We start from the raw sequence: 26,572 nt of genomic DNA, 5'->3' as shown, positions 1-26,572 counted from the left end.
ATATGAATAACAAAGGTATAAGAAAGCAGAAGTGATAAGCAGCACACACACTTCATTGCTTTTACTGATTGGTTCAGTTAAAAACAGTAACAATTTCACAATCAGGTTTCCCTCGTGTGAGTACATAGTATACTCAAGTATTCTGTGACTTATAAGTTATACCAAATACCTCATCAGGATATATCAGTGAGCTGTTCCTTTCCAGCTCACACCTTTCCAGGTGTTCTAAAGTGAACAACTTAAAATGAAAAGCTTTTAGAGCCCTAAGATGTAGTTGGTGATTCTCAGTGCACTTATAAGGATTTTAAAATCCAACAAAGACAATCTTAGCACTAAAAACAGTGTAAATATTTAACCAAACTATAAATAATAAAAAAAAGTAGCACTATTAAAGAGAGCTATGCTTCCAGACAAAAATTCAAGTTAAAACTTGTTCTTCCTGCTTCTGTCCCGCAGCTGTCCATCAAAAGCAGCTTTCTCCCTGCGGTCTATCAAATATTTCCCTCACAAATCAATTTTACACATGATCAGCCCATACCCCTACTGAGCTGAACCTCCCCGTTAATTAAGTGAAGAAATTACCATATATATTATATTAATGCAAACATCATTCAGCTAGTAATTCACGGCTGATCTGGATAATGGAAAGGTTGAACACCCATTAACCCAAGCCAACAAAATGGGTTGGCTGAGAAATTCTAGCAGGTCTCATGTGACTTTTCCCTCTAACTGCAGCTCTGCGGTATCTGCTATTGTAATAATTAAAATCCTCCCGGTAGATCAATACTGGAATCTCTTTATGGGAAGTGCCCTGATGGAAATGTCTCAAGGAAGCTGGGGCTGTGGAACTCTGAAAAATTCATTTTTTTTTATCTGACAATTATCACCACACTGCAGACTAATTCAACAGTGCACCCCTCTCACTCTGCTTTGAATGCACTGGAGATTGACATCTTTAAAAACCTAACATCTCATTTTAACAAATAAAGGCACTATTTCCACATACAGTTTGGAATTATCAGCAATCATGAAACCACACAAAAAATTAATATACATTAAGCACTTCATCTTCTGATGGCTTCCTCTGAGTTTCAGTTATCGCTGCCTTCTCCTCATTTCCTTTCTTTGTATCTTCCTGTATTGATCTCTGCCTTTTCATCTCTTGAAAAAAGGGGAAAGACAAGTAAAATTATTATAAACCTTGATATTTGTGTATTGAAATGTGGATTTACATTATCAGCATATATATATACATACATATATACATAGACATATATATATTTAAATACTTTTAAATCATAAAATGGGAAAACATTTTAAAAAGCATTCCTACCTGGTCTATTCTCAACATATTGACTGAAAGACTGAAGTTGAGTTTTTCTGACTGTAGAATCCTTGCTGAACACAACAGGATTTCTAAAACGTTCCGTTGCTTTTTGTAATCGCTCAGTTCGGAGATCTTCTGTGCCATTCTAAAAGTAAAACAACACATGGTAAGAAAATCCTGATTTCATAAACATGAAATTACTTGTTAGTAAGACAACTTTTAATGATTTCAGATAATGTTGATTTAGAAACGTTAGAAACTTTTTGAAAGAAAAAGGATTTTAAAGCACTCTAAATAGCTCAACTGCAAATTCTGTTGTCTGTAATCAAAAACTTTGGGACACATGGTTTAAATCCTTGGGAACTTTGATACCCTTTATGTCCTCTTCCAGTGATATATATCACTTAAAAGACAAGTTACCTCCTATTCTCCCCACTATTCTGTCCCATCAGGCTATACCATCCCACAGACTTGTATGACAAGAAGAACTAGTTTCTAATTTTATGCCCATTGAGATAAACCACTAATGCTGGATGAAGGCTAAAAGGTAGGATTATAATACTATCCCACTGAACTGCATTTCATCAGCTATAACTTTCCAAAGCCAGATTTGTAAGTAAGCCCTTTACAGCTAAGGAAACTACAATTATCTTTCCCAGAGCTTCCTATGTTAATACTGGTAACAAATTCAAATGGTTCTATCAACAAGAAATATCCCAGAAGACTGAACCACTGCAGTGTGTGGAAACTGCAGATACCGAGGAGCTGTGTACCAAACAAATATTTCATTTTATACCTAATCTTTTATTATTTTTATTAAGTGTTTTGAAAGTAAATAGGGAAAGGCTAAGATGCATGACTAATAGCTAAGCCTGCTGAATGCTGAAACTGGTTATCAAAAGCTACCAAGACTTTGCCCTTCCTCTGCATTGAGACAATCAGTAATGAGGGAGCCCTCCAATGGCCTATTCTCTAGCCTCAAGGAGGCCTGGGATACAGAATCCTCAAGGGAAGGTAACAGTTTATCCTTTTCCACAAACACAGAATGCCTCATTTATAAATGTGTAAACTGCATTTTATTAAAAAAAATAAAAACCCAAATCAATGCCGAAAGCTTCAAGAGAACAGATGGACTCTATATGTTCTTTATAAACACTGTTTTCAAAATCTTAACTAAAACGGTTCCTATAAAGGCAAGCTGCTTAAAGCATACCTTTTGTTGGAATAACTTTAAAAATTACTACATAAAAGCTTTTGGAAAGCAAAACCAATTTCATCTATATAGATGACTAAATAAACCATAATAATGAAAATATTTCTATTTTAATTTTTTAAAAAGTTATCTAATATATTTACTATTAATATCATGCTTATAATATCCTAGTCATATAGGTAGGATAGGAACAATTTTTACTTTTTTTCCCTAAAAAATGTGTGAGTTCTACTGTTATCATAACAACTATCCAGTAGTCTAAAACTCAAGTCTTTATCAAAATAAACAAACATGGCTAAATTTTTTTAGGCCTGGCAACATGCTAAAATATCAGTGTGATTAGCCAGCAAATCCCATCTTAAGAAACCTTTTTATGACTAGGGACTTCTGCCACTTTACAAATGTATTCCTCTAAACCCACTAATTCAGTTAGCCTTTTCAATCCATTGTATTATTCTTAGGCCAGCTTCATTCTGCATTAAATCCACTGCAGAAAGCTAAATTGAACGCAAAAAATCAGACCTGATCCAGCCTTCCTTTTGTTCAAAGATAGAGACCAAAAGTCCTCTGGTGCTGCCACACACTTTCATCACCAATTTATAGAAACTGACAATATATGGGAAAAGCAATGAAAGTCATTGTTTTGGGACTTCAAAGCATCTCTGTGTCAGGGGAAGGAAATCCTTTCAGTCAGCAGGGCAGTCCCCACAGTCCGCAGGTGGGTGAAAAGTTACACAGGACTGGAAGTGCCCTTAAGCTACGGAAATATTAATGATACACTGTGACGAAACGTGGGTGGGGATAATATAGTCTATTAACAATAATAATATTCTTACAATGTGGCATTCTGACTAAAATGCTACACAAGGTAAGATACAAAATGGCACAAAACACATGGATCTGAAACATTTATATTCAGTCACATTATCATCCATCTTCAGGTATGATGATTCTTATAAATAACATAAATTCTAGTTCATCTAAACAGCTAGGAGATTGAGGATGATGGAAAAATATGCTAGAATTCGCTTAGCAATATTCTTCTTAGCAAAATATACATACATATAGAATTCAAGAATAGTTTCTATATACCTTGTACTTATACTCAAAAAAGCAATTTAAAGTAGTAGTTTCCTTGAAAAACAGTATATGAATACTGATTACCATAATGATACTTAATTTATTGACTGTTTAATAAAACCTGAATCTTACTATGAAAAACTTCGTAAGAAATTGTTTTTAGGATTATCAAGTGCCAGTAGAAACAAGAATCCATAAATATTGAGCCAAAAGTTTAACAAGTAAGATTTACCTTAATGTCTTGCTCTGAGATCTCAGTTACAGCTTTCTGGGCAGCACTAGGGAGTGAATTTGCCACCTGTGGCTGAGCTTCTAGGAGCTTCTTCAACTTCAAGTCCGCCAACTTACTGTTTTGTTCTGTTAAATACGTAAATACCATGAATAATAAAGTGAGATGTATTTAGATATGTAGACTACCAATTTTAAGTGACATTATAAAAATATTACTATATTTTAAAAGAAAGAAGAAAAGGACATTAGGGTTATGAAGTAACATTTCAGATTAGACATGCAGATCTCTCTCTCTCCGTCTCTCTCTCTCTCTATATATATATGTAATTTCCCACCCAAATCATTTCCCTTAAAGAATACAGTCTATATATCTAAAGACAACTCAGTTATAACTATAGTTAATACTAGCTATGCCTACCTGAAAATTTAAGCCTCTAAATGATGTGTATATATTTATATAAGTACTACATGGGTTATGCATAATAAAACAAGTTATTACAACAAACTAGATACTCAGAAGAGATATCTTTCATTCTAAATTATTTTATAATTTCAATTATTTAGTATATTAAATTTATAAATATAATGCCATATTAAAACAAGTACTAATATGATCTTCAGTATGTACATAACATTAGAATCCAGTGTTTATGTATGTCCATATATATCCAGCACTGAAACAGGCTATATGTTACAAAAACCTTTTAGAATGTATTAAATACAAATAGAAATTTAAAATAAATAAAATATGGATGTAACCTTAAAAATAAACAATTTCAAATTATTTTTAGCAAGTATATTAATATTTAATAATGAAATAGTTTAGAAATAAGTGGAAATACAATTAATTCTACTTAAACAAATTCACACAAATCAATTCTTTAATAAAATGGTTGTAACAGACTTGCCTACCATTTGGTGAATTATATTATTCATAAAGATTAATAACTTTTCTAATTATGACTCTTAATAAATGCTATTATCATTACTTTCATGCAAATTGGTCAGTTTATATTGCCAGGCTTCTCTTTTAAACAATATCTGATGAACTATGGTCAAATCAAGATAGAGATTGAACATTTATTATTAAAGCATTATGACTTTTATATACATATTAAAAAAAGAATTTTGGGGAAAATAAAGCAAGGATAAAAATCAGACTATATTTTCTATGTGCTTCGAGATTCCAGTTTGCATTTCTATTTCTTACTGTCATGAAATAAAACATTAATCTTAATTGAGAAACCTGTCTACTCACATACTAACACTTATTGGGATGCTTGAGAGGTGTAAACAATTTATTAATATTAGTTAACTCCAAACAGAAAGACTGAGATATATTTTCTTTTTTGGCATACATAAAGTAGGAAGAGAATTTTTAAAAAGGACAAGAGTCAAGTCTGTTAGGACTACAATTAACCAATCTTTGAAGTATTCTACAAAGTTGCTATAGCTGAAACTAGAAAATTCCCCTTACTTTACCTATCAATGCATTTTTTCCTATCTTTATAACCTACTGTAAAATTAGGATACATGCATCACTTATTGTCACTGATTTTATACTTCCATAAATTGAATGAACAGGCTTCAATTCTGTACTTGTGAATGTCCTCAGCAGCAAAAGGATTTTATTGGTTTCTGATAAAGCCTTTGATGGTGGTTATAGGGGGTGAGTATGGGAGGATAAGCAACAACAAAAATCTTTTCCAACAGAATAACCAAACCTACCCAAGTTCGACAGTATTTTAAACAGAAAGAAGTAAAATGTAGTTCTAATTTTTGGTTAAACATTTAAAAATTTTCCTTAAATATCAGCATTCTTGTGGACTTGCACAATTATATATATTTCATATATAAATATTTATTTATTACTAATCAGCTGAATTTAAGATGCAAGACTTGCACAATAATAAACATATTGACCTCTACCTAGCAACAGTATAATTTAATACTGGGCCATGCAGGAGCTACTGGCAAAAGAGCATGGGTTTTCTTAGGTATTCCTTATAGTTAGGAAGACCGTGGTCAACTGTTTCTTGGAGAAGTAATAGCATGATTTCAAACAGAGGAAAAAACAAAGCAGGTTAGCATTGCAGGGGCATGCCAGAGATGGGAAAAAGAATTCCTGCTCTCATTACCTTTAGCTTTTTTACAGGAAAAGGTAAACATTAGGGACTTCACCTCTTTACTTTTAAATCTAAACAGATCAGGCCGGGGGCGGTGGCTCACGCCTGTAATCCTAGCACCCTGGGAGGCCAAGGCAGGAGGATTGCTCAATGCCAGGAGTTCGAAACCAGCTTGAGCAAGAGCGAGACCGAGTCTCTACTATAAATGGAAAGAAATTAACTGGCCAACTAAAAATATATACAAAAATTAGCCGGGCATGGTGGTGCATGCCTGTAGTCCCAGCTACTTGGGAGGCTGAGGCAGGAGGCTTGAGCCCAGGAGTTTGAGGTTGCTGTGAGCTAGGCTGACGCCACGGCACTCACTCTAGCCTGGGCAACAAAGTGAGACTCTGTCTCAAAAAAAAAAAAAAAAAAAATCTAAACAGATCACCAAAGACTTTTTATTGCTCTAAGAATTCAATTCAATAAACATTTATGGAACACTTTGCGTATACAAAGCTTTGGATTGCTACTTGTTGTTGGCTTATAAAGGCAGTGCATATGGAACACTCACATATTAAAAACCATCAGCAAATATCTTTATATTTTAAACAAGAACTTACAAAGGCTAATTACCAATATGATTTACTGATTTATTGATATAAGACATAATATAAATTTAATAGTAGTCTATGTAAGTAGTTTTCAGTGTCTTATTATAGTCAGTTAAGTATGCATAAAATAATTTATTAATACAGTATTTTAATATTTAAAGCACAAAATTTGCAAAATAATATTACAACTAAGACTATCAATTCTAAATTAAATCAGAAAATCTGATTCATGGTTTAGATTTACATTTGGAAAATTCCATAGGTACTTCATATATATCTTACAATACCCACACCAAAATATTTAAGCTGAGAAGGGAACCAATTACTGAATGCCTATAAGTTGCCTCATATAACATAAAATACAATAGTGAATCTTAGTAATAAAAGAATATAAACTACAATTTGCTATTCCAATGTTATTAAAATTTGAACATTTAACCTAAAACAGAGTAAACATAAAATTGATGGAAGGTGGATTTAGCTAAATGATTTGTGACAGCATAAGATGTAATAAAACTATAAAAATAACTTATTATTGTTGATGAGATAATAAAAATATAACCATAAAGTTTGCCATGCAGCAGGACATGAAACATTTATAATTTGAAATTACCGGGAGTATCAAGGTCATTTTCTAAGTTAGTAAGTTCATCTCCACCTCCTACAACAAAGCCTTCAGGAATCTCCTCGTTAGTATCTATCTCAATATTATCATTTTCATCTGTAGGAACATGTAGCAATAATGTTAGTATATTATTTATATTATATATCATTTGTGCAAAACACTAAAGAAGAAAAGCCAGTATTTTAACGATAGTTATTCAAACTCGAGTCTGACACAGATAAGCAAGTTAAGTAATCAGTTTTACATCACTTTTCACTATTGGATTAACATTTATATTTTACATTCATATGTCAAAGATGAATTATCACATCAAAGCAGATGCAAAGGTTTTGATAATTTGCCATAAGCTGTCTCTGAATCACTGAGTTCATTGAGTCCCTGTATTTTAAAGTGTAATCTATTAATAATCTCTAATAATGGCACACAAAAATAAAGTTGGCTTGGTGAAAAGTAATCAAATAATATTTCTAAATTTCACATTTTTATCATTAGATATAAATGCATAAAGAAACACAGCATTCCTTATAAACTTGCAGCTATGTTTAAGTTATTTTTATGAAGGCTTAAGTACTTTTATGCTATCAATAAAATGTTATCATAAAGGCATAAGGGATAGATTAAGAGTGAGACTAGAATGTGCAATACCTTTACACAATGGAAGTTTTAGAAACAACTAAGATATTACTTTCTGAAAAGATGAAGCTAGGAAAATTATTATTCAAAATTAAATATATAGGAGTGAGGAAGTCTTATACTATTTTTTATATCCCTAGTAAAATGTTTTAGGTCATAATTAATTAATGGAGTCAATTTTTTGACATTAAAGATTTCTAGTATATATCTTCTGTCTCCAAATCCTAGTGATGGAATTGGTTAAGTAAATTTGAATTCTATTCATTTGAAAAGGCACAGCAATAATTTGATTTGCCTACGAGAGGTTTAGCTTTAAATTCTGTTGTTGACAGGCAATATATCTTTTGGAGAAATAGCTATTTAGCCCTGGAAGTTGAGGAATATTCCTACTACTCTGCAATTCATTTCTGTATTGGGAAAACATTTGTTCCTTTTCTAAAACTTTATATCTTTAGGTTTGATTTAGGTAAATATTTACTATGAGCAATAATATTGGTAACAATAATTTACATTTATTAAGGACTTCCCATCTACTGTATAAGCCATTTAGAAGAAAACAACAGAGAAATAAGATTCAGAAATGCCCTCCTGGGGGAAAAAGCATAGACATAAAAGTTTTTAAATGCTTTCAAAGAAATAGCCAAGGCATTATATTTGGCTGCATTCTTTAAGTAGAATCAGTTAGGAAGTCTTTTCTAATTAACTGTGCTTTAGCACAACTATTTGACTAATTTAATAAAAGTGAGCATGTTCAACTTCACTGTCCTCATAAATTATTCTTGAAATAATTTTGTAGTTTAACAAATTCATTCACAAATATTTCCTGAGTGCTAAAAAAGGTGTTCAGAACATTTCTTCAGCATTATTTTGTGTCATTTTGAGACATTTTACTATTAGTAGTTTTTAGGGATCTAGTGCAGTACTTTGTTGCTGCCAATCAGCCTCCACAGATTATTACTGATACATCTAGGATGAAAGCACAAAGTTCAACATTCATTCATTTATTTATTTAAGAAACTTCTACTGTGTACTGTATATGCACTTTACAAAACACTGTGCTACATACATCCTGCATGCAAAATTGCTGATCTTTATGTTAAACTGGAGAACAAAAGGCTGGAGGCAGGAAATCTGGTTTAAAGACTGTTATAACCCCCAGGCAAGCAGTATGAAGAACCTAACCTAGTATAAAAGAATTGGGAGTGGGTATGACATAATTTGAAGCCATACTGAGAAGAGTAAGGGTAAGACATCACAATCAACTTTCCAGGCTGAAGTACTAGAATGATGGCATTGCTATGAAAAGAAATAGTTAAGTCTGGAAATATGGTCAGATATGGGTTCTTTCAGGTTCCACAGATATGCAGAAAACTGTACCCCCTTTCATTACTCACTTATACTGTGCCAGGTTCTTTTCAATAGTTAATGTTACACATTTCCTATCACCCAGGGAAATGTGTTCTTGCAGAACTAAAGTGCATATGGGCCAGGTGTGGTGGCTCACACCTGTAATCCCAGCACTTTGGGAGGACCAAACAGGAGGACCACTTGAGGCCAGGAGTTCAAGACCAGCATGGGCAACATAGTGAGACCTCCATGTTTGCAAACAAAAAATTAGCCAGGTATGGTGGCACATGCCTATAGTCCTGGCTCCTCGGGAGGCTAAGGCAGGAGGATGGCTTCAGCACAGGAGAGTTCGAGGCTGCCATAAACTATGATCAGGCCACTGTATTCCAGCCTCAGTAACAGAGCAAGATCCTGTCTCTTAAAAAGAAAAAAAAAAGTGTATGTGCATATGTGTATAAATGCATGTGTATGTGTGTTTAAAGATACTACATATTAATATATATAAATGTCTTTATGGTTAACCCCTGAAAACCCAGTAGTTGAGCTAAGCAGAAAGTAAACTAGAGACCCATTGTGCAACAGATGCTGGTTTCCAAGTATGCCATGTACTATGGGTGCAGGAAACAGTAAAAGGCGATGAGATATGCACTCAATATGAAAATGCATTCAAGTTGACACTCACTATATAGGGATCCCAACAGTGTGATTAGTACAGCAATAAGTCTTACACTTTTCATTTATAACCAAGATATCTGGTAACAGTAAAAAATAAAAAAAATGAGAAAGAAAGAATATCTGCAATTTCAAAAAAGGAAACTGAAATTATCATTAAAAAATATTCAGAAAAAAATTTCTCATTTATGATTTTTAAGATACTCAGCAAAGGTCTCCATAAAATTCATAACTTTTAAAGTTATTTTATAGAAATCAAACAAAAGATTGAAAACAATACAAATATTATATTAGTAATATATTAATATAAGCTGAAAAGGAAAATTATTTATTTTATTTTATTTATTTATTTTTTATTTTAGCGTATTATGGGGGTACAACTGTTAAGGGTACTTATATTGCCCATGCCCCCCACCCCCCAAGGAAAATTATTTAAAGCCTATAAGATTTTATTTCAGCTCTACAAATTTAGATAAATCTAACTGCCATAACTGAAATAATAAGGATCATGCAGATACACAGACATTCTCAAGGAGAAAATAAAAAAAACATTTTCAGCTGGGTGCAATGGCATGCATCTTTAATCCTAGCCACTCAGGAGGCTAAGGCAAGAGGACTATTTGACCCCAGGAGTTCAAGATCAGCTTGGGCTATATAGGGAGATCACAGCTCAATAAAGAAACAAATAAAAAAAACTCCACACACTTTCTTTGTTCATCTGAAATGCAAAACTAAGCACACTACCCTATCTAAATCAAACAAAGAGAGGCAAAACTGTCAGTTTTAAGTTAAAAGATCCTAATCTAACTCAAGCCAAAGTGATAAGCTATGGAACAAATATATATATAAAAAACGCAAAATATAATACACAAAATATATATCATATATGTTAATGATATATATGAATTATAGTATCATCTTAAGACAAAGTAGCCACCTCTCTTGCAAATATGCCTATAGACCATTAACAAAAATTTAACATTTATTTGGCCAAAATAAAACTTTAAATTCTCAAAGCACAAATTTAGGTTATATGTCCTGACCACAATAGCATACAACTAAACACAAAAACACTAAACTTTGTTCCCAAACATCTGTACCTTGCCAGGTAAGATCCATACAATGAAATAAACCCATAAGTTTGTTGCATGTAATGAGGATTTAAAATGAGGCCATTACAAGCCTAGAACTACAACATGATGCAGGAGTTGAAAAACATGTGCAATATATCACACTATCACCTGATTTTCTCATAAGCCCTACAAGTACGTCAATTGGAGGATAAGTAAAAGCTAGGCTACAGCTCCTAGGACAGGTGTGATTCTGTTCTTTACAAAAGAATTAGGTTATTTCTGGTTGCAATAGGATGCAAGTAAGTTGCCTGAATACATGGTTTTACATGACCTAAAATACCCTGCATGTATTGTGGATTCCATGAAGCTGAAGATATCTCATCTCAAACTTTACTGTTTCCTTTTCCCACTGCAGTTGGTTGCGGCTTGAGAAAAGATAAAAGAGAGCTTTTTCAAATGAGTTTCAGGCAGTGGATCTGAGTGATGATCATGTTCAACACATTCCCCAGGCTGTATATCCACCTTATTATGTCAGCTCTTCACTATTGTCTTCTCTGGACTACTGTTTCTAAAAATCTTCCTATGCTAGTACTCCAAATAGGCTAGTCTCAAATTATTTCTCTGTCTTTCTTTCACATTACTCTTTAGCAAAACTACTTTTTTCAGACCTGATGATTCTATGTAGACACTGGAAGAGTAGACACTAATTTGTTAATTCTTTCCCCAGACTTATCAACCTCACCAGGGGCATTTTCACTTAGCAAATAGATTCTTGTGAACTCAAAGTGAATTCTGAGGCCTGGGGCAAAATCCAGCCCACCACCTTTTTGGGGTAAATAACAGCCAGGCTCACTGATTCACATCGTGTTCAAGACTGCTTTCAGGCTACAAGGGCAGAGTAGCGGGGACAGAAACCATATGGCCTACAAAGCCTGAAGTGTTTACTCTGTCCCTTTCCAGGATTTTTGCTGAATCTTGGCCTAGCACAGTGGCTGGCATTGTTCAACAGATAAATGCATATGTATGAACGGTTGAACTTCAAGCAGGAATTTTACCTTCTCCCTTATCCTAAAGCTTTCTTCCCAACTCTCAGTCTCAATAGCTATAGCTTAGACCTTGAGGCCAGAGTAGACCTAGTCTGATCCATATCCCTTTATGAAGATAGGACAAGATCCACCACTGAGGATAGGGCATAGGCTTACTCGACTTGTCTTAGGTGAAGCTTAGCTCTCACTAAGAGCCTACCTCTGATATGTGGTTGCTTTTACCATTCAATGTATGCTGTGTCCTATGGGAAAGGTGGACGTGGTCACTTTGGTGTCCTTAGGGAAAGGAAACCTGACTCGTCATCTATCAAACTCTGACCCATCTGCATTTCACCAGGCTTTCCCTATTCTAGTCTGAACTTCCTTGCCAGCTCCACAGATCCAATCTTCACCTGTCCTTTTTATATTTTGTTTACTTTATTTACTTTGACTGTTGAATTGAGGTCTTACTTTCTCTCCTTACCAAGAAGGAAACATCTTTGGGTTGTAACACTGACAAAAGTCTCGTTGCCTTCTTGGCTTAGCCTCAACTGGGGTTGAATTATAAAGATAGGATCAGCTACATAGCTGACCCATCCCACATCATTAATTAAAAATTTTTAATTATTAGCTTTCCTAGAGTTTATAACTCATTTAGCATTTTTATCTGCTCACCATTAGAAAAAAAAATAGGATGCCTTTCCATCCTATTATTACTTGTTCTCATACATAGCTTTATGTACTATAGGAAGACAGCTTCGGACAATCTATCTCGAGGATAAAGAATATGTTCTTTTCCCTATAATTCAGAGACACAAGAGGCAAAGATTTATAAAATTTACTTAGACTATCTCAAGTTTTTTGTTTGTTTGCTGTGTTTTTGTTTGTTTTTTTGTTTGTTTTTAAGATAGGATCTTGCAGTGGCCTTATTATAGCTCACTGTAACCTCAAACTCATGGCTCAAGTGATCCTCCTGCCTCAGCCTCCTAAGTAACTGGGAGTATGGGGTGTGCACTGTCATGCTCGGCTAATTTTTAAAAACTTTTTGTAGACATGGGATCTCACTATGTTGCCCAGGCTAGTCTCAAACTCCTGGCCTCAAGCAATCTTCCTGCCTTAGCCTCCCAAAGTGCTGGGATTACAGGTATGAGCCACTATGCCTGGCCAATAGTTGAAGTTTTTATGATAAGGTAAACATTTTGTTATTAGTGATAAATGAAAGCAAATTGCCACAGCATTATATAAATAGCTACTGATGTTACTATAAAACTATAGTAGATGGCCGGGCGCGGTGGCTCACGCCTGTAATCCTAGCTCTCTGGGAGGCCGAGGCAGGCGGATTGCTCGAGGTCGGGAGTTCAAAACCAGCCTGAGCAAGAGCGAGACCCCGTCTCTACTATAAATAGAAAGAAACTAATTGGCCAACTAATATATATAGAAAAAATTAGCCGGGCATGGTGGCGCATGCCTGTAGTCCCAGCTACTTGGGAGGCTGAGACAGAAGGATCGCTTGAGCCCAGGAGTCTGAGGTTGCTGTGAGCTAGGCTGACGCCACGGCACTCACTCTAGCCTAGGCAACAAAGTGAGACTCTGTCTCAAAAAAAAAAAAAAAAAAAAAAAAAAAACTATAGTAGAGAATGTAGAAATTGCAATAAAAATCTTGAATAATAGGAGCTGAACAGGTAGGATGAAGGATTTAACTAAGATGTAAACATTCTGAGAAGATGAGAGAGACAGATACACAGCTGTTTGGGGAAGAAGCTTTTAGATTTATGGGATGAAACATTAGGTACTAATTGTACAACAATAAACTTTTAATATAAGGAATCAATTAAAAATAACAACAATCATTTTTAATTTACTTTGAAGAAATTCATCATTGACCTAGAAATAGTTTACCTTTATTTGACCCCTTTAAGGTCTTATTCAAGTCCTCATTTGCCTACTCCTCAGGGTGAATTTAGCATTCTAAGATTAACTCAGGATGTGTACTTGGCATGCTTTGGTAGATAAATAGGTTATATATCTTTGAAATAAAAAGCCCACAGGCCTCTTACATATATTCCTCTTAAGTAAAAATACAAAAAGTTCCAAATTAAAGATATCCAAATTGAACATTGAGAGGCAAAATTAAAATTCTCTTTAATTTTATATATAGTCATTGCCCCAACACCAAATTTAGAACAATATCTGCAGGCCGGGTATGGTAGCTCATGCCTATAATCCTAGCAACTAGGAAGGCTGAGATTGCTTGAGGCGCGAGAACACCTCTCTACAAAAAGAAAAAATCAGGGCCGGGTACAGTGGCTCACGCCTGTAATCCTAGCACTCTGGGAGGCTGAGGCAGGTGGATTGCTCGAGGTCAGGAGTTCGAAACCAGCCTGAACAAGAGTGAGACCCTGTCTCTACTATAAATAGAAAGAAATTAATTGGCCAACTAATATATTTAGAAAAAATTAGCCGGGCATGGTGGCCCATGCCTGTAGTCCCAGCTACTTGGGAGGCTGAGGCAGGATTGCTTGAGCCCAGGAGTTTGAGGTTGCTGTGAGCTAGGCTGATGCCACGGCATTCACTCTAGCCTGGACAACAAAGTGAGACTCTGTCTCAAAAAAAAATAAAAAAATAAAATAAATTAGTCAGGCATGGTAGCTCATGCCTGTAGTCCTGGCTACTTGGGAGGCTGAAGCAGGAAGAAGGCTTAAGACCAGGAATTTGAGGCTGCAGTGAGCTATGATCATGCCACTACACTCCAGCCTGGGTAACAGTGTAAGATCTGTCTTTATTTAAAAAAAAAAATCTCTGCAGATATTGAAGACCCCCTGAGAGTAAGGAGAATAAGGAAACTAAGAAAAAAATTATATGGGACTTAGTTAAAATTCTTACATCTCAGGCTATACTGCCAGAATATTGTTAATGCTACTTTCTAAAGATTGTGTTCAAAGTGAAAATCTTTCATGCCAAAGCTCACCACTAATAGTCCTTAGGGTCTAGATGTTGAGGACTTAATTGTATTTTATTTCTTCCTATAACAATTAATGAGGCACCATGGGGCATCACAAAACAAGGTATGAGTTTTTTTACTAAAGCATATTCTAAGAGAGTACTTCTTGAGTTGTTAAAAAGTAAGCCAAAAAGTTGATCTGGAAAACAGCAACAGTTATCTTCTGATTTTCTATGCCTCCTTTGGGTATTTTGCAACATATCAATAGGTTAGAAACTTTATGTTTTTGATGCAACATTTTGAAGTAAGAATAAAAAGTCCCAAAAGGTCCATTGCGGATTTCTGGGTTGTCTGTAGAATATGATACAAGATTCTTTAACTCACCTCCAGATGCCTTTGACCTTTCTTTCAACTTTTCTGCAGCCATTTCACCATAGCTGGGAAGTTCTGACATCTTCACTCCAGATCGAGCTTCTGCTATTAGCTGACGAGCTCTCTCTCTCAGCTGCCGACGTCGCTCTTCATCTTGCTGCTAAGATATATTGAACAGTTGCCAACTCAGTAATTGACAGAAATGCAATTTCATTTTCAATCTGATCATCATGATAGTAACTGGTTTACAGCATGGTGCTTGGCCCACATTATAAATAGGATGCTCTATATCAGTTGGATGTCACACTATTTTTAAAAGACATCCTAGAATCAGATTTTTTTAAACATTTACAAACTATTGTATTAAAATGTCCATTAAAAATTTAAAATAAAGTATGTTTGGCAACACATATTACTGAGAAAATACCAGAAATTATTATTAATAAAAGAATCAGGCTTACAGAAAGTGTCACAATACTGAGAATAGAATTTCAACTAATATCTTATGTTTTAAGAACTGAATTTATTGCTAGTTTCTAATAAAGGTATAGAGCACTGGCTAAAAGACATCTTTCATAATAGAAAATGCTGCTATACTATGTTGATCAAATACTGTACAGCAAATGACATCTTTAGGGAGCTGATGAAAAGAGTGAGAATAGTATGTCAGTATACAATTTTGATTTAAAACTACCAACAATAACCCAGTAATAATGAGAAATTCTTTTTGGTAACTTCCTCTCCCCCTATACACTGAGAGGAAAAATTAAACTCTAATGTGGTTTTCAATATTTAAAATAACTAGAAATTACAATTAAGATAGTTGTTGTCTACTAAAAAAGGATTATTATGAATCATACATAATTGATGTGAAATTGCTTTGTAAATTGGAAAGCATATAAAATAAGGCATTATTGTGATAAAACAAAGACCCAAATAATCTGGCCCCTACATATCTTTGCAGGGTTATTTCCCCTTAACATCTCCCAACCTCCTTAAAACCTCACATCTATATATATGCAGAATTGCTTGTATCACACAGCTTCCTTTACTTGTGACTTTGAATATGTCATTTCTGCTTCCTGTACTTTTGACTTTGAATATGTCATTTCCTCTTCCTGGAGTGTGCTTCTCATATCTTATTTAACGCCTACTCATTCTTCAAGATTCAGTTTAAATCCACAAAACCTCCCCTGACTATCCTTCCCTCCTCCCTGCTGGTAGAATAAAGTGTGACTTCCTCTATGGTACTACTGTCCTCTGTGTGTGTCTGTGTGTGTGTTATTACTTTTTAAAGCAATTATTTGTGAAGTTATATTATAACTCTGTAGAGATGCCTCCTTCCCACTAGAATTGAACTATTTGAAGGCAGGAACTGTATCTAATTTACCTTTAGATCTCTAATCTTTAGTACATATCTTGGTACCACACTAGATACTATAACGATTTCAAGCATGAAAACTTAATATTTATTATTTATACTTTCAAAAAATGTACAATATTTTAAAAAACATATGATATAAAGGGAAAGATAAAATAGCCACAATAAGAAGGTGATCAAAGTGCATCAAGAGTTCAGAAAAAAGAACACTGTTGGGCGGAGGGACAAATAGAAGCCATCATGGCATCATGGTTTATGAGTTGGGCTTCAAGTAGCATTTGGAAGGGGCAGAGATGGAAATTGGTAGTCAAGTGGGTCAATGTATGAGAGACTGGAGGTAGGAACAGTATAAAGACATAGAGGCAAGAAAATATACTGGAGAAAAAGAACATAACTTAGTTTTCCTGAACACAGGGCAAAAATAGTGACAGACCAAGGCAAGAAAAATGGGGACATACTGTGAAGGCCATGTCCACCAGAGTGAAATGGTTCAATTTTATTCTAAAGACAGTAGGGACCACTAAAGGTTTGTTTTTCTTTTTATGTGCTCTTCTCTTCCTCCTCTCATCCTCTCCCTCTCCCTCTCCCTCCCCTCCCCTCCCCTCCCCTCCCCTCCCCTCCCCTCCCCTTCTCTCTCTCTCTCTCTCTCTCTCTCTCTCTCTCTCTCTCTTGCCTACGGGAATGACCAACCACAGGTGTATTTCAGAAAGATTAATTTAGCAAAGTACATAAGATAGGTTAATGTAGAGGGATTGGCAAGAGATTAGTTTGGAAACTCTTCTAAGAGTCCAAAGAAACTGTAAAGAGATACAAGACTAGCATGGTGGCAATGGGAACAGAAAAGACAAATGTAAGAAACATTTTTTTTTTTTTTGAGACAGAGTCTCACTCTGTCACCTGGGCTAGAGTACCATGGCATCAGCCTAGCTCACAGCAACCTCAAACTCCTAGACTCAAGCAATTTTCCTGCCTCAGCCTCCTGAGTAGCTGGGATTATGGGCACATGCCACCATGCCCGGCTAAATGTTTTAGTAGAGACGGGGTCTCTCTCTTGCTCAGGGAGGGGTCTTGAACTCCTGAACTCAAGCAATCATCCCGTCTCAGCCTCTCAGAGTGCTAGGATTACAGGTGTGAGCCACTGCACCTGGCCAAATGTAAGAAATACATTAAAGGTAGAATTGGTACCTGGACCAATTCCTGGTAACAGATTAGATCAGGAGGGAGGAAAAAAGATGATTCGGAAGTTTTAAATTTAGGCAACTAGTAGAACTGTGGTGCTAATAACAGAAATAAAGAAACTAAAAGAACTATATAAGGGAGGGAGAGGAAGTTTCAGTAAGACAGACGGTTTGAGAAGTTGGCAAAACATCTAAATAAAGATTTTAGTAGGTAGTTGAGAAGTGAAATGGATACTAGGATATGAGGTCAAATCATGACTAAAGAGCTGATGAAATTCTAGGAATACTTGAAGAGGTAATGTAAAGAAAAAGGCAGGCCACTGACTAACGGCCATGGAAAATATCTATATTTAGACAAAAAGAAGAAAAGGGCATGGATAGAGAGGGAGAACTAGAACACTGATTTTTCATGAGAATCAAAGTACAATAAAAGAGGCTTCAAGAAAAGGAGTAATCAGTTGCAGCAAATATTAGAGTTTAATGAGTCTGAAAATTTAAAAAGAGCAATCAAGCTTGGTGAACAATATCATTAGGGACAGAGTAGAAACCAGATGAATGGAACTCAAGTCTAGACAATTCTTTTGCAAATTTTGAGATGGCTAGAAATCAAGAAAGCTGTCAAAATTAATGTAGATAGATTAATGGGAGTTGTCAAATGGACCCAGGGATAGTGTGAAGCTCCCAGTGGACAAACTGTGACAATTCTAGAATCAAAAAGAACCATGACCACAATGAATTGAATCATTGAAATCACACAAGAAATCAAGGAAAATTCAAGACCAACATAATATCCAAAATGTAGAAAAATATAAAAACTAATTTGTTACCATTTGAGGAAGCTTTTGAAATAATTCCTGAAAATTAGTAACTAAAGGAAGATAATCAAATAATTATCTTGTCTTTTAGGGGGAACTGAATTGTAGAGGAACTAAATAGTCCCAATCAATGAGACAAAGCTTTACTTTATAAAATAATACCAGTTTGGCTCATGCGTATAATCCCAGCACTTTGAGAAGGCCAGGTGGGAGGATCACTTGAGGCCAGGAGTTTGAGACCAGCCTCAGCAACATAGTAAGATTTCATCTCCATGAAAAATTTTAAAATTAGCCAGGTATGGTGGTACATGCCTCTAGTCCTAGCTAGTTGGGAGGTTGAGGCAGAAGGATCACTTGAGGCCAGAAGTTGGAGATTGAGCTATGATTGTGCCACTGCACTCCAGCCTGGGCAACAGAGCAAGAGTCTGTCTAAAAACAAAAACAACCCCCTCCCCTCAAAATGAGAAACCAAAATAACAGTTAATAAATGTCAAAAAGGGTAGAATTATAAAAACGCCACTTTGCAAATCATAATGAATGATTCTGGCAAGAATTATCAACTGTTATTAAAGCTCTTAGGTAAATGTCTGATGGGGAACTGGATATCTCACGTTATGCTGCAGCAGTCTGTACCTTCCGAAGATGGTCACAATAGTACCTCTCATTCCACATGCTCTTCTGCAATTTGACTTTGCTATTCTCTCAATAAGTAGTGGATTTTAATTTTTCTGTGTCAGCTGTAGTGACCTGTATGTAGTCAATAGAATGCAGAAGTGTTGCAGCTGATTTCTCAGGCTAAGTCAAAAAAGGCCATACCCTTCCTGCCCAGTTCTCTTGAAATTTTTGCACTCTATACTCTCTCTGGGAACCCAGGAGTCATGCTGTAAGAAGCCCAAGTTACATGTAGGTGGTCGTCAACAATTCCAGCCAAGTTCAGTCCTGCAGTTGTCCCGGTACAGGTGCTAGACATGTGAACGAAGGTGGCTTCAGATAATTTTAACCTCTAGCCATTTTGAGTCATCCCCTACTGTTCAAGTCTACCTAGCTAAGGCCTCAGACAATGTGGAATAGAGACAAAGCATCCCCACTGTGCCTGGTCTGAAGTCCTGACCCACATAACCTGTGAGCATAGTAACAAGACATTTTTTTACATCACTAAATTTTGTGTGGTTTGTTATACAGCAATAGTAATTGGAACTTATGCTTAACCAACACCACATAGATTACTTTTAGCTGCAAGGGGAAAACCTAATTTGTAAATGGAGAGATCAGAACTACAACAGAGAATAGGGACCACACTAATCTAAGGGTTGGTTTTAAAAACATTAATGTTGGGTCAACCATATGTTACACATTGTTTGATGTGAAGCACATGAAGTACACATGGCCTGTAATATTCTACTCCAAATGTTTAAGGTGAATCCACTAAGCCTTTAGATATAATTTTCAGTTTAGCATAAACACTGGGGATAGAGGAATGATAAATGATGAAGCAGAAAACAAACCAAACATATCCAGAAGGTAGGATATTAGGACAACTAGTCATAGTTAGGAAAACAAACACACACAAAACAACGAAGAACTAACCAATCACCACCACCAACAACAACAAAATAGACTTAACAACCAGATGCAAGATATAGTCCTGGGTTAGATATTAGTTTGGACAAAACAGCTGTAAAGGATATTGCTGAGTTAATTAGAGAAATTTGAATACAATCATATGTTAACAGAAACGAAACAAAACTTGACTAAAAAAAACAGTTTAAGCAATAATAATTTCATTTTGTTATTTAGGCAAAATAAATATACATATAAAAAATATATATGTATAGGAAAAGATTTGGAAGGGTATAAATAAAGTTGCCATGGTAGAGATTTCTGAGTATCAAAATGTGATATTTTAATTTTCCTTTACTTGTCTTCATTTTCTTATTTTTTATAATACGCTTATACTACTCTTGTAATAAAATTATTTTAAAAAAAGAATCTTGGATCAGTGCGCACACCTGCAATCCCAGCTAGCCAGAAGGCTGAGGTGGGAGGATTGCTTGAGTCCAGGAGTTCAAGACTAGTCTAGGCAACATAGGTCTAGAAAAGAAAAGAAAACAAAACAAAACAAAAGAAAGCAGAGGAGGAGAGGAGAGGAGAGAAGGGAAAGGGGAAGAGGAGGAGAGGAGAGAGGAGAGGAAGAGAATGGGAATGTTCAGAGAAGGAAGGAAAGAAATGAGCTGGAAGGCTTCCTGGGGTGTGGATTGTGGTGTGGGCCACAAAGGAGAAGTCTAACATTCCAGGGAAATTTTCTCAGTATGTGGAGACAAACTTATTTGTAGGCAGAGGAGCAGTATGTAGTAGGCAAGATGAGATGGAAGACACAAGAATAATACACAAAAGTCCTCTGTTCACTATAAATATTTCTGAACTTGGAAAATATACTAGGAATAGGCTGGGCACAGTGGCTCACACCTGTAATCCTAGCATTCTGGGAAGCCGAGGTGCGAGGATCACCAGAGGTCAGGAGTTTGAGACCAGCCTGAACAAGAGTGAGATCCTGTCTCTACAAAAAATAGACAAATTAGCTGGGTGTGGTGGTATGTACCTACAGTCCCACCTTCCAGGAGACTGAGGCAGATTGTCTGAGTCCAGGAGTTTGAGGCTGCAGTGAGCTATGATGCGGCCACTGCACTCTAGTCCAGGTGACAGAAAGAGACACTATCTCAAAAAAAAAAAAAAAAATACTAGGAATATAAGAAGACGGAGGCTTGATAATGGTGATTTCGGTGATAGTTGCTGATATTTCCTGAGCTTTCATGTGCTAAGAGCTTTATATATGATATTTAATTTTCACACTCTATTTTTACCAAGGAGAATATTTATGTTTACAGTCACAAGGTCCCACAGCCAGAACTGGTGTCAGAGCCACAGTTCAGCCCAGGTCTGTTTGACTCCCGAGCCCTTGCTCTTAACCGCCAAACTATTTGATTCCCAAAGTATCAAATTACATAACCAACTGAGGAAAACTGTGTTTTCACTAAACTTTCATCTTTCTAACCTAAGAAAATTTAAGAGCACTAATAAAAACCATTATTTAATATGCCTCAGGCAACTAAGTTTAAGTGAATTTTACTGAGTGAGTAATCATTTCTTATAGTGCTAGTATTTGGTGATTCAAACTAAGATGAAATGGTCTTGGGTCATTTTAACTGAGTTGAAATAAATGATTCTACTTTTTTGAATATGAAATGGGAACCTTATTTTTTTCTCACAACTTATCACCTCCGCTTGACCTCATCCTCCCTTCAATAATACTCCCATCTGCAAATGTTTCTGAGAGCTTACCAAGATTGCAATTTAAAGCAGGCAATCATTAATAAAACCAACTCCAAATACTAATTAGGGACATTTTATCAATTTCTATGTAAATTGTTTGTTTGTACTTATTTACCCATCATTGTTCTCCATACAATAGAAAAAATGCAAATGAACAAATCAGAATGCAGCCCTAATGGGACTTTCTGTTTATAACCATTAGCCCAGAGGTGTGCTGTAATTCAATTCTCAAGTAGCAAGATTTAGCCTCATTAACAGACTGCAAGGGCAGGTTACAACTCATAAAACCCTACAGTAAACAAAGTTTATGGACACAGCACAAAATCTTGAGCCTGATTGACAGAATTCTAGTTCCCTATCTGATTGCCTTAATTTACTTTTCTACTAATGTCCTAACACCACAGAGACAATTTTGCTTGGGCCTAGAGCTCTCCAGTGGGATGGCATATCAGTGTTGTTTGTTTTCTCACCCTTTAACTTCCCCTAAGACAAAAAACCAACTGAGAAAATAAAAGTTAATTGTTAAGGTCATGAAGGAAAAGCTTATAATTATAGCAATTGATTATGCCACCAATTCTAGTTAAATTGATAGTACTAATTTCCAGTTTATTAGTCTCCAGGTTTATCATAAGTAAAACAACTTCATTTTAATTTTATATGTAGGCTCCATTTAAACTTTTTGCCATAATCTTTAAAGAATAGATAGCAACAAAATCTGCATTTTTTATTCAAAATAGCTATATTGTTTATGTCCAAGGATAAAATGACCAATGTAGGGACAATGATTATTTTATTATTTTTGATAGCATTCACCATAAACTCCTCAAACACGTAGATAATGAATATTTCTGACAATGATGGTGTGCCTAAGCCTACCTCAGTACAGAAATGTGTTTTTCCTATTTGCTTTGCACATTCTACATTCAAAAAACCATAGTGACACATAGTTATAAATAAATCATCTGTTTACCCTGTCTGCTGAAAAAAAAAAGAGAATGTTTTCACTAGGTTGCAGAAGGTAATTTAGCAGACTGCCATCATTAAAGAAACTTCAAAAATCCAATACATAGAAGAGCTATATATCTTTCATTAACTCACTTAGTCTAAATAAAATAAATTGAAGAAGTTAGCTTTCCTATTTCTAATAATGTGTCTAATGATCATCTTTTTCTACATAGTATTATTTAGAATTAGACCAAGCTTTATAGGATAATTTAGCTTTTTTAAGACAGACGTACTCTTTGGAGAGTCTTATGAAAGATGTATTTTTGGGAGGCTTCCCTCCCATGACTATCTTTTTACAAGCTATAACAAATTTTTAGTAAGTACTAGTTCTGTGCCCTGTGCACAGTGTTTTTACACAAGTATATATGCTGTCTCATTTACTCCTCACAACTCTGTGAGATAGCTACTATTGTCTGGATTTGATAGAAACTGAATATCACTTAAATACACTGTTCAAGGTCATATACCTTATAAATGGCAGAGTATGAATTAAAATCAGTATCTGATTTCAAAACACTGGTCCTGTCTATTACATAACTGGTATTCAGAGCATTTTTCTGAGACCTTACTGTTATTCTGATTTTTTACAATCTCTGTTCTTTATGTACACTTGGGCTATACAAGTCAGTTTAAATTTCCCTTTGTGCTAGTGAATATGTATAGATGATTAGAAACTAATTTGTTTATATTCATGTAAAACTTAGGTTTCCAACCTTGAATTATAAGCCTTTAGAAAAGTGATAAATGTAACAACTTTTAGCTTTGCTTTTCTCTTTGCTAACATCTTCAGGAAACAGCAAAAGTCCTGTTGTGGTACAAAAGGAGACCATATTTCAACACAATGGATTTAAGATATTCAAATACAGAAGATGGATCAGAATTAACCACTTTGGACATAAACTGAAATAATATTTAGCCCTTTCACAGCATGTCTTCAAGTTACTATTTTCCTTATCGTTCTGAAATGGTCTACAAACTGCTATAGATAGATGCACTAGTAAAACTTGACAATTTAAGGACAAACTCTTCAAGAATAAGTAATGTAATTCCTTGTTTCCTTTCCATAAAAATGTATTGGTATGCAATTTTTATATTTCACAGTTCACCGACATCTAGGCAAGCTTTCTTCCACTGCTTCAATGGTGCTACTTTTAATTTTATCCTCCTTAGTCGTAGTAATTAAAGTGATCAGCAGTGGCATCCCAGAGGCTTTGACACAGCTACAACCCCCTAGCAGACTTCTGCTTTTAAGGGGAAGGGGAAGAAAAAGACTAGAGTTTCATTTCACAGAGAACAAGAAAATCAAGCTTCTCCAATCCTCAACTTTATTCAATTGTTCTTTCAGCAGCCTTTGGATCTTAAGAATCAAATAAAAATGGCTGCCATGGGGGGTCCTTTTTATATTTGCCGCAAATGTCACCGACTGACATTACTTTAGCTAAAAATGATGCCATGGATTTGTGAAGGTGAATTAGAACATGAGAAACTGTCAGTGTAGCTGCTGAGATCATTACCCACCCAAGGGTGTCTTTCATAACATTAGATATTTTTATTCAATCACCTGAAAAATACAGATTGAGAAGTCTTTCTATTTAAGAAACACGTCTACACAAATTTCCATGAAGCTTCAGCATAACTTTAAAAATAGATTACTTCAAATAATGTAGTTTGCATCCTTATTCTTTGTAAAGTTGTTTATAATAGAACCAAGCACTCTATTTCCAACAACAAACCCAAAATTCCATGCCCTTTATCTTCCTCAATAACACATCCTGTGTTTACTTGTGTTGTCTTCAGTGTTTCATATAGTCTTAGCAAATGGACTTTAATTAATTGAGCTAAATAAAGTTTAATGTAACTATTTTTTTAACAAGAGTTTTATTTAGTGCTGCTAATATTTCACAGGTTTTTGTTCTCAAAATGGCCCATGAAATTCCCCAATTTTGTTGTAAACTAAGAAAACAGAAAACTTGACTGCCTCCCTTTCATCATTAGACAGGAAGCAAGACTCTGTTATTAGGCAATTCAGAATTGACCAAAACAAGAAAAAAAAAAAAAGAATTCTGTGCTTGTCCAGAGGCAAGGATTACCAAAGTGCACCTATTCACTTACTATAGAAGATAGAATAAAATAAAAAATAAAATTACAAGATCTTTAAAGGTTTAGGTAGACTAGATATTTTACTGCTAGCTTGATCAGCTCTTGACTGAATAAATAGGATTTAGGGTGAAACATTAAAACTGTTTAGCAGATCTTTTCAAACCATTTCAAACTTTTCTTATGCTGGTTTGTAATATAAGCAGACATCCTTATAAATGGCTACACCTGCTCATTTCTCTGGGGATGGCCTGATCTCTGCTTCTCTAACAAAGAAAGAAAGAAAAAAAAAAATCAGCCTTTCTTGTTGCAAAACAGAGTGGAAAGTCAAAATCTTTCTCAAGTTTGCCCCATCTGGTCAGATTAAATCTTTGATCAATCTCAGGATTACATTTATTTTTGTAGTACCTACTAAATTTTGGATTTGTTAAAAATACACAGGCAAAACAGTAAACAGAATATGAATTTAAGTTGAAATATAGTTTTTAATAAATGACTAGAAAATATAAAAGGACTAATTCAGAAAAACTGGACATGCATTTTAAGAATTTAGACTTCATTTATATTTCATTTAGGGAATGGATTATATCATACTCTAGTTTTTTTTATATCTTTTTGTTTCAAGAGACAGCAAATACTATTTTTAGCTGTAGCATTTGTTTTGTTGAGTGTTATACCATGCTATACAAATAAAGAATTCTAAACAAAAAAGAGCACATAATCAAGTTAATGTTGTTAAATGAGCCTCTCCTTGAAGTATGTGGAAGCAATCTGGGATATGAAGTTTTATGTTCTAAATCAGTGATCATTTTCTTTCATTCATTTAATTATATGATTCTCTAAAAATAATTATTTTAGGATTATAAAAGCAATTATTTTGTGTTTTTGAAAACTTTAAATTGCATTAGCAGAACTCATGGAAATAGTTTGGGCCTCCCCAATAAAAAGACCCTTTGATAATTTAATTCCTCTTTTCTTTGTGAAATTGATAACTTCTTAGTTTAAAAAAATTATAAGAAAAATAGAAGAATGGCTGACTAAGTAAGTATCACCTTGTGTTACATCCAAGGCCTCTTGCTGGTTGTCTGGCTGCTCTTTTGTAGGCAAAAAGGAGCTGAACGCTCTCTGGCTCCTTAGATCTGGCCCAACAAATGCACTGCCAGTCATGCACATGGATCTAGCTTAAAACCCAGTGTGAGCCTAAAAGAAGCCAGTCAGACTGGCACCTACTCATGCAGAAGGAGATAGATTTGTCATGACAGGCTGATTATTCAATGTAAAGAAACAGTTTAGCTTTTCTAATCTGGTACAAATACATCTTTCTCAGCAAAAAAGTAAAAGGTCTAACAGTTCAAGTATTTAAAGTAAAGAAATCAACAAAAAAAGGTAACGTCAAAGTAAACCATAGGTATTTGTGCTAAAGTATTCTGTAAAACTGTCCTGCATTTTCATCCAGATAAATAAGACTTTACCCTTCAGAACTATGACATCCATGGATCATATTAAAA

At 35.0% G+C, this 26,572-nt stretch overlaps 1 protein-coding gene across 14 annotated transcripts in view; it reads right to left on the bottom strand.

The window, feature by feature from the left end:
• The window catches only part of EHBP1 (EH domain binding protein 1), a 351,096-nt gene that overhangs the window by 47,238 nt on the left and 277,286 nt on the right, over nucleotides 1–26,572 (bottom strand). For 6 of the 14 annotated variants that reach the window (XM_012764882.2, XM_012764888.2, XM_012764883.2 and 3 more), the window contains 5 exons: nucleotides 15,271–15,418; nucleotides 7,184–7,291; nucleotides 3,853–3,977; nucleotides 1,334–1,472; nucleotides 1,055–1,161 (listed from right to left, as the gene is read on the bottom strand). In XM_012764882.2, the coding sequence (XP_012620336.1) occupies nucleotides 1,055–1,161; nucleotides 1,334–1,472; nucleotides 3,853–3,977; nucleotides 7,184–7,291; nucleotides 15,271–15,418 (627 nt within the window). The remainder of the gene's footprint in view (nucleotides 1–1,054; nucleotides 1,162–1,333; nucleotides 1,473–3,852; nucleotides 3,978–7,183; nucleotides 7,292–15,270; nucleotides 15,419–26,572) is intronic. The other 8 variants (XM_012764889.2, XM_012764892.2, XM_076000824.1 and 5 more) reach the window with 3 other exon arrangements.

This window comes from Microcebus murinus, chromosome 3, assembly GCF_040939455.1.
Source record: "Microcebus murinus isolate Inina chromosome 3, M.murinus_Inina_mat1.0, whole genome shotgun sequence".
Lineage (NCBI taxonomy): Eukaryota > Metazoa > Chordata > Mammalia > Primates > Cheirogaleidae > Microcebus > Microcebus murinus.
This window is presented reverse-complemented; position numbering and strand designations above follow the sequence as displayed.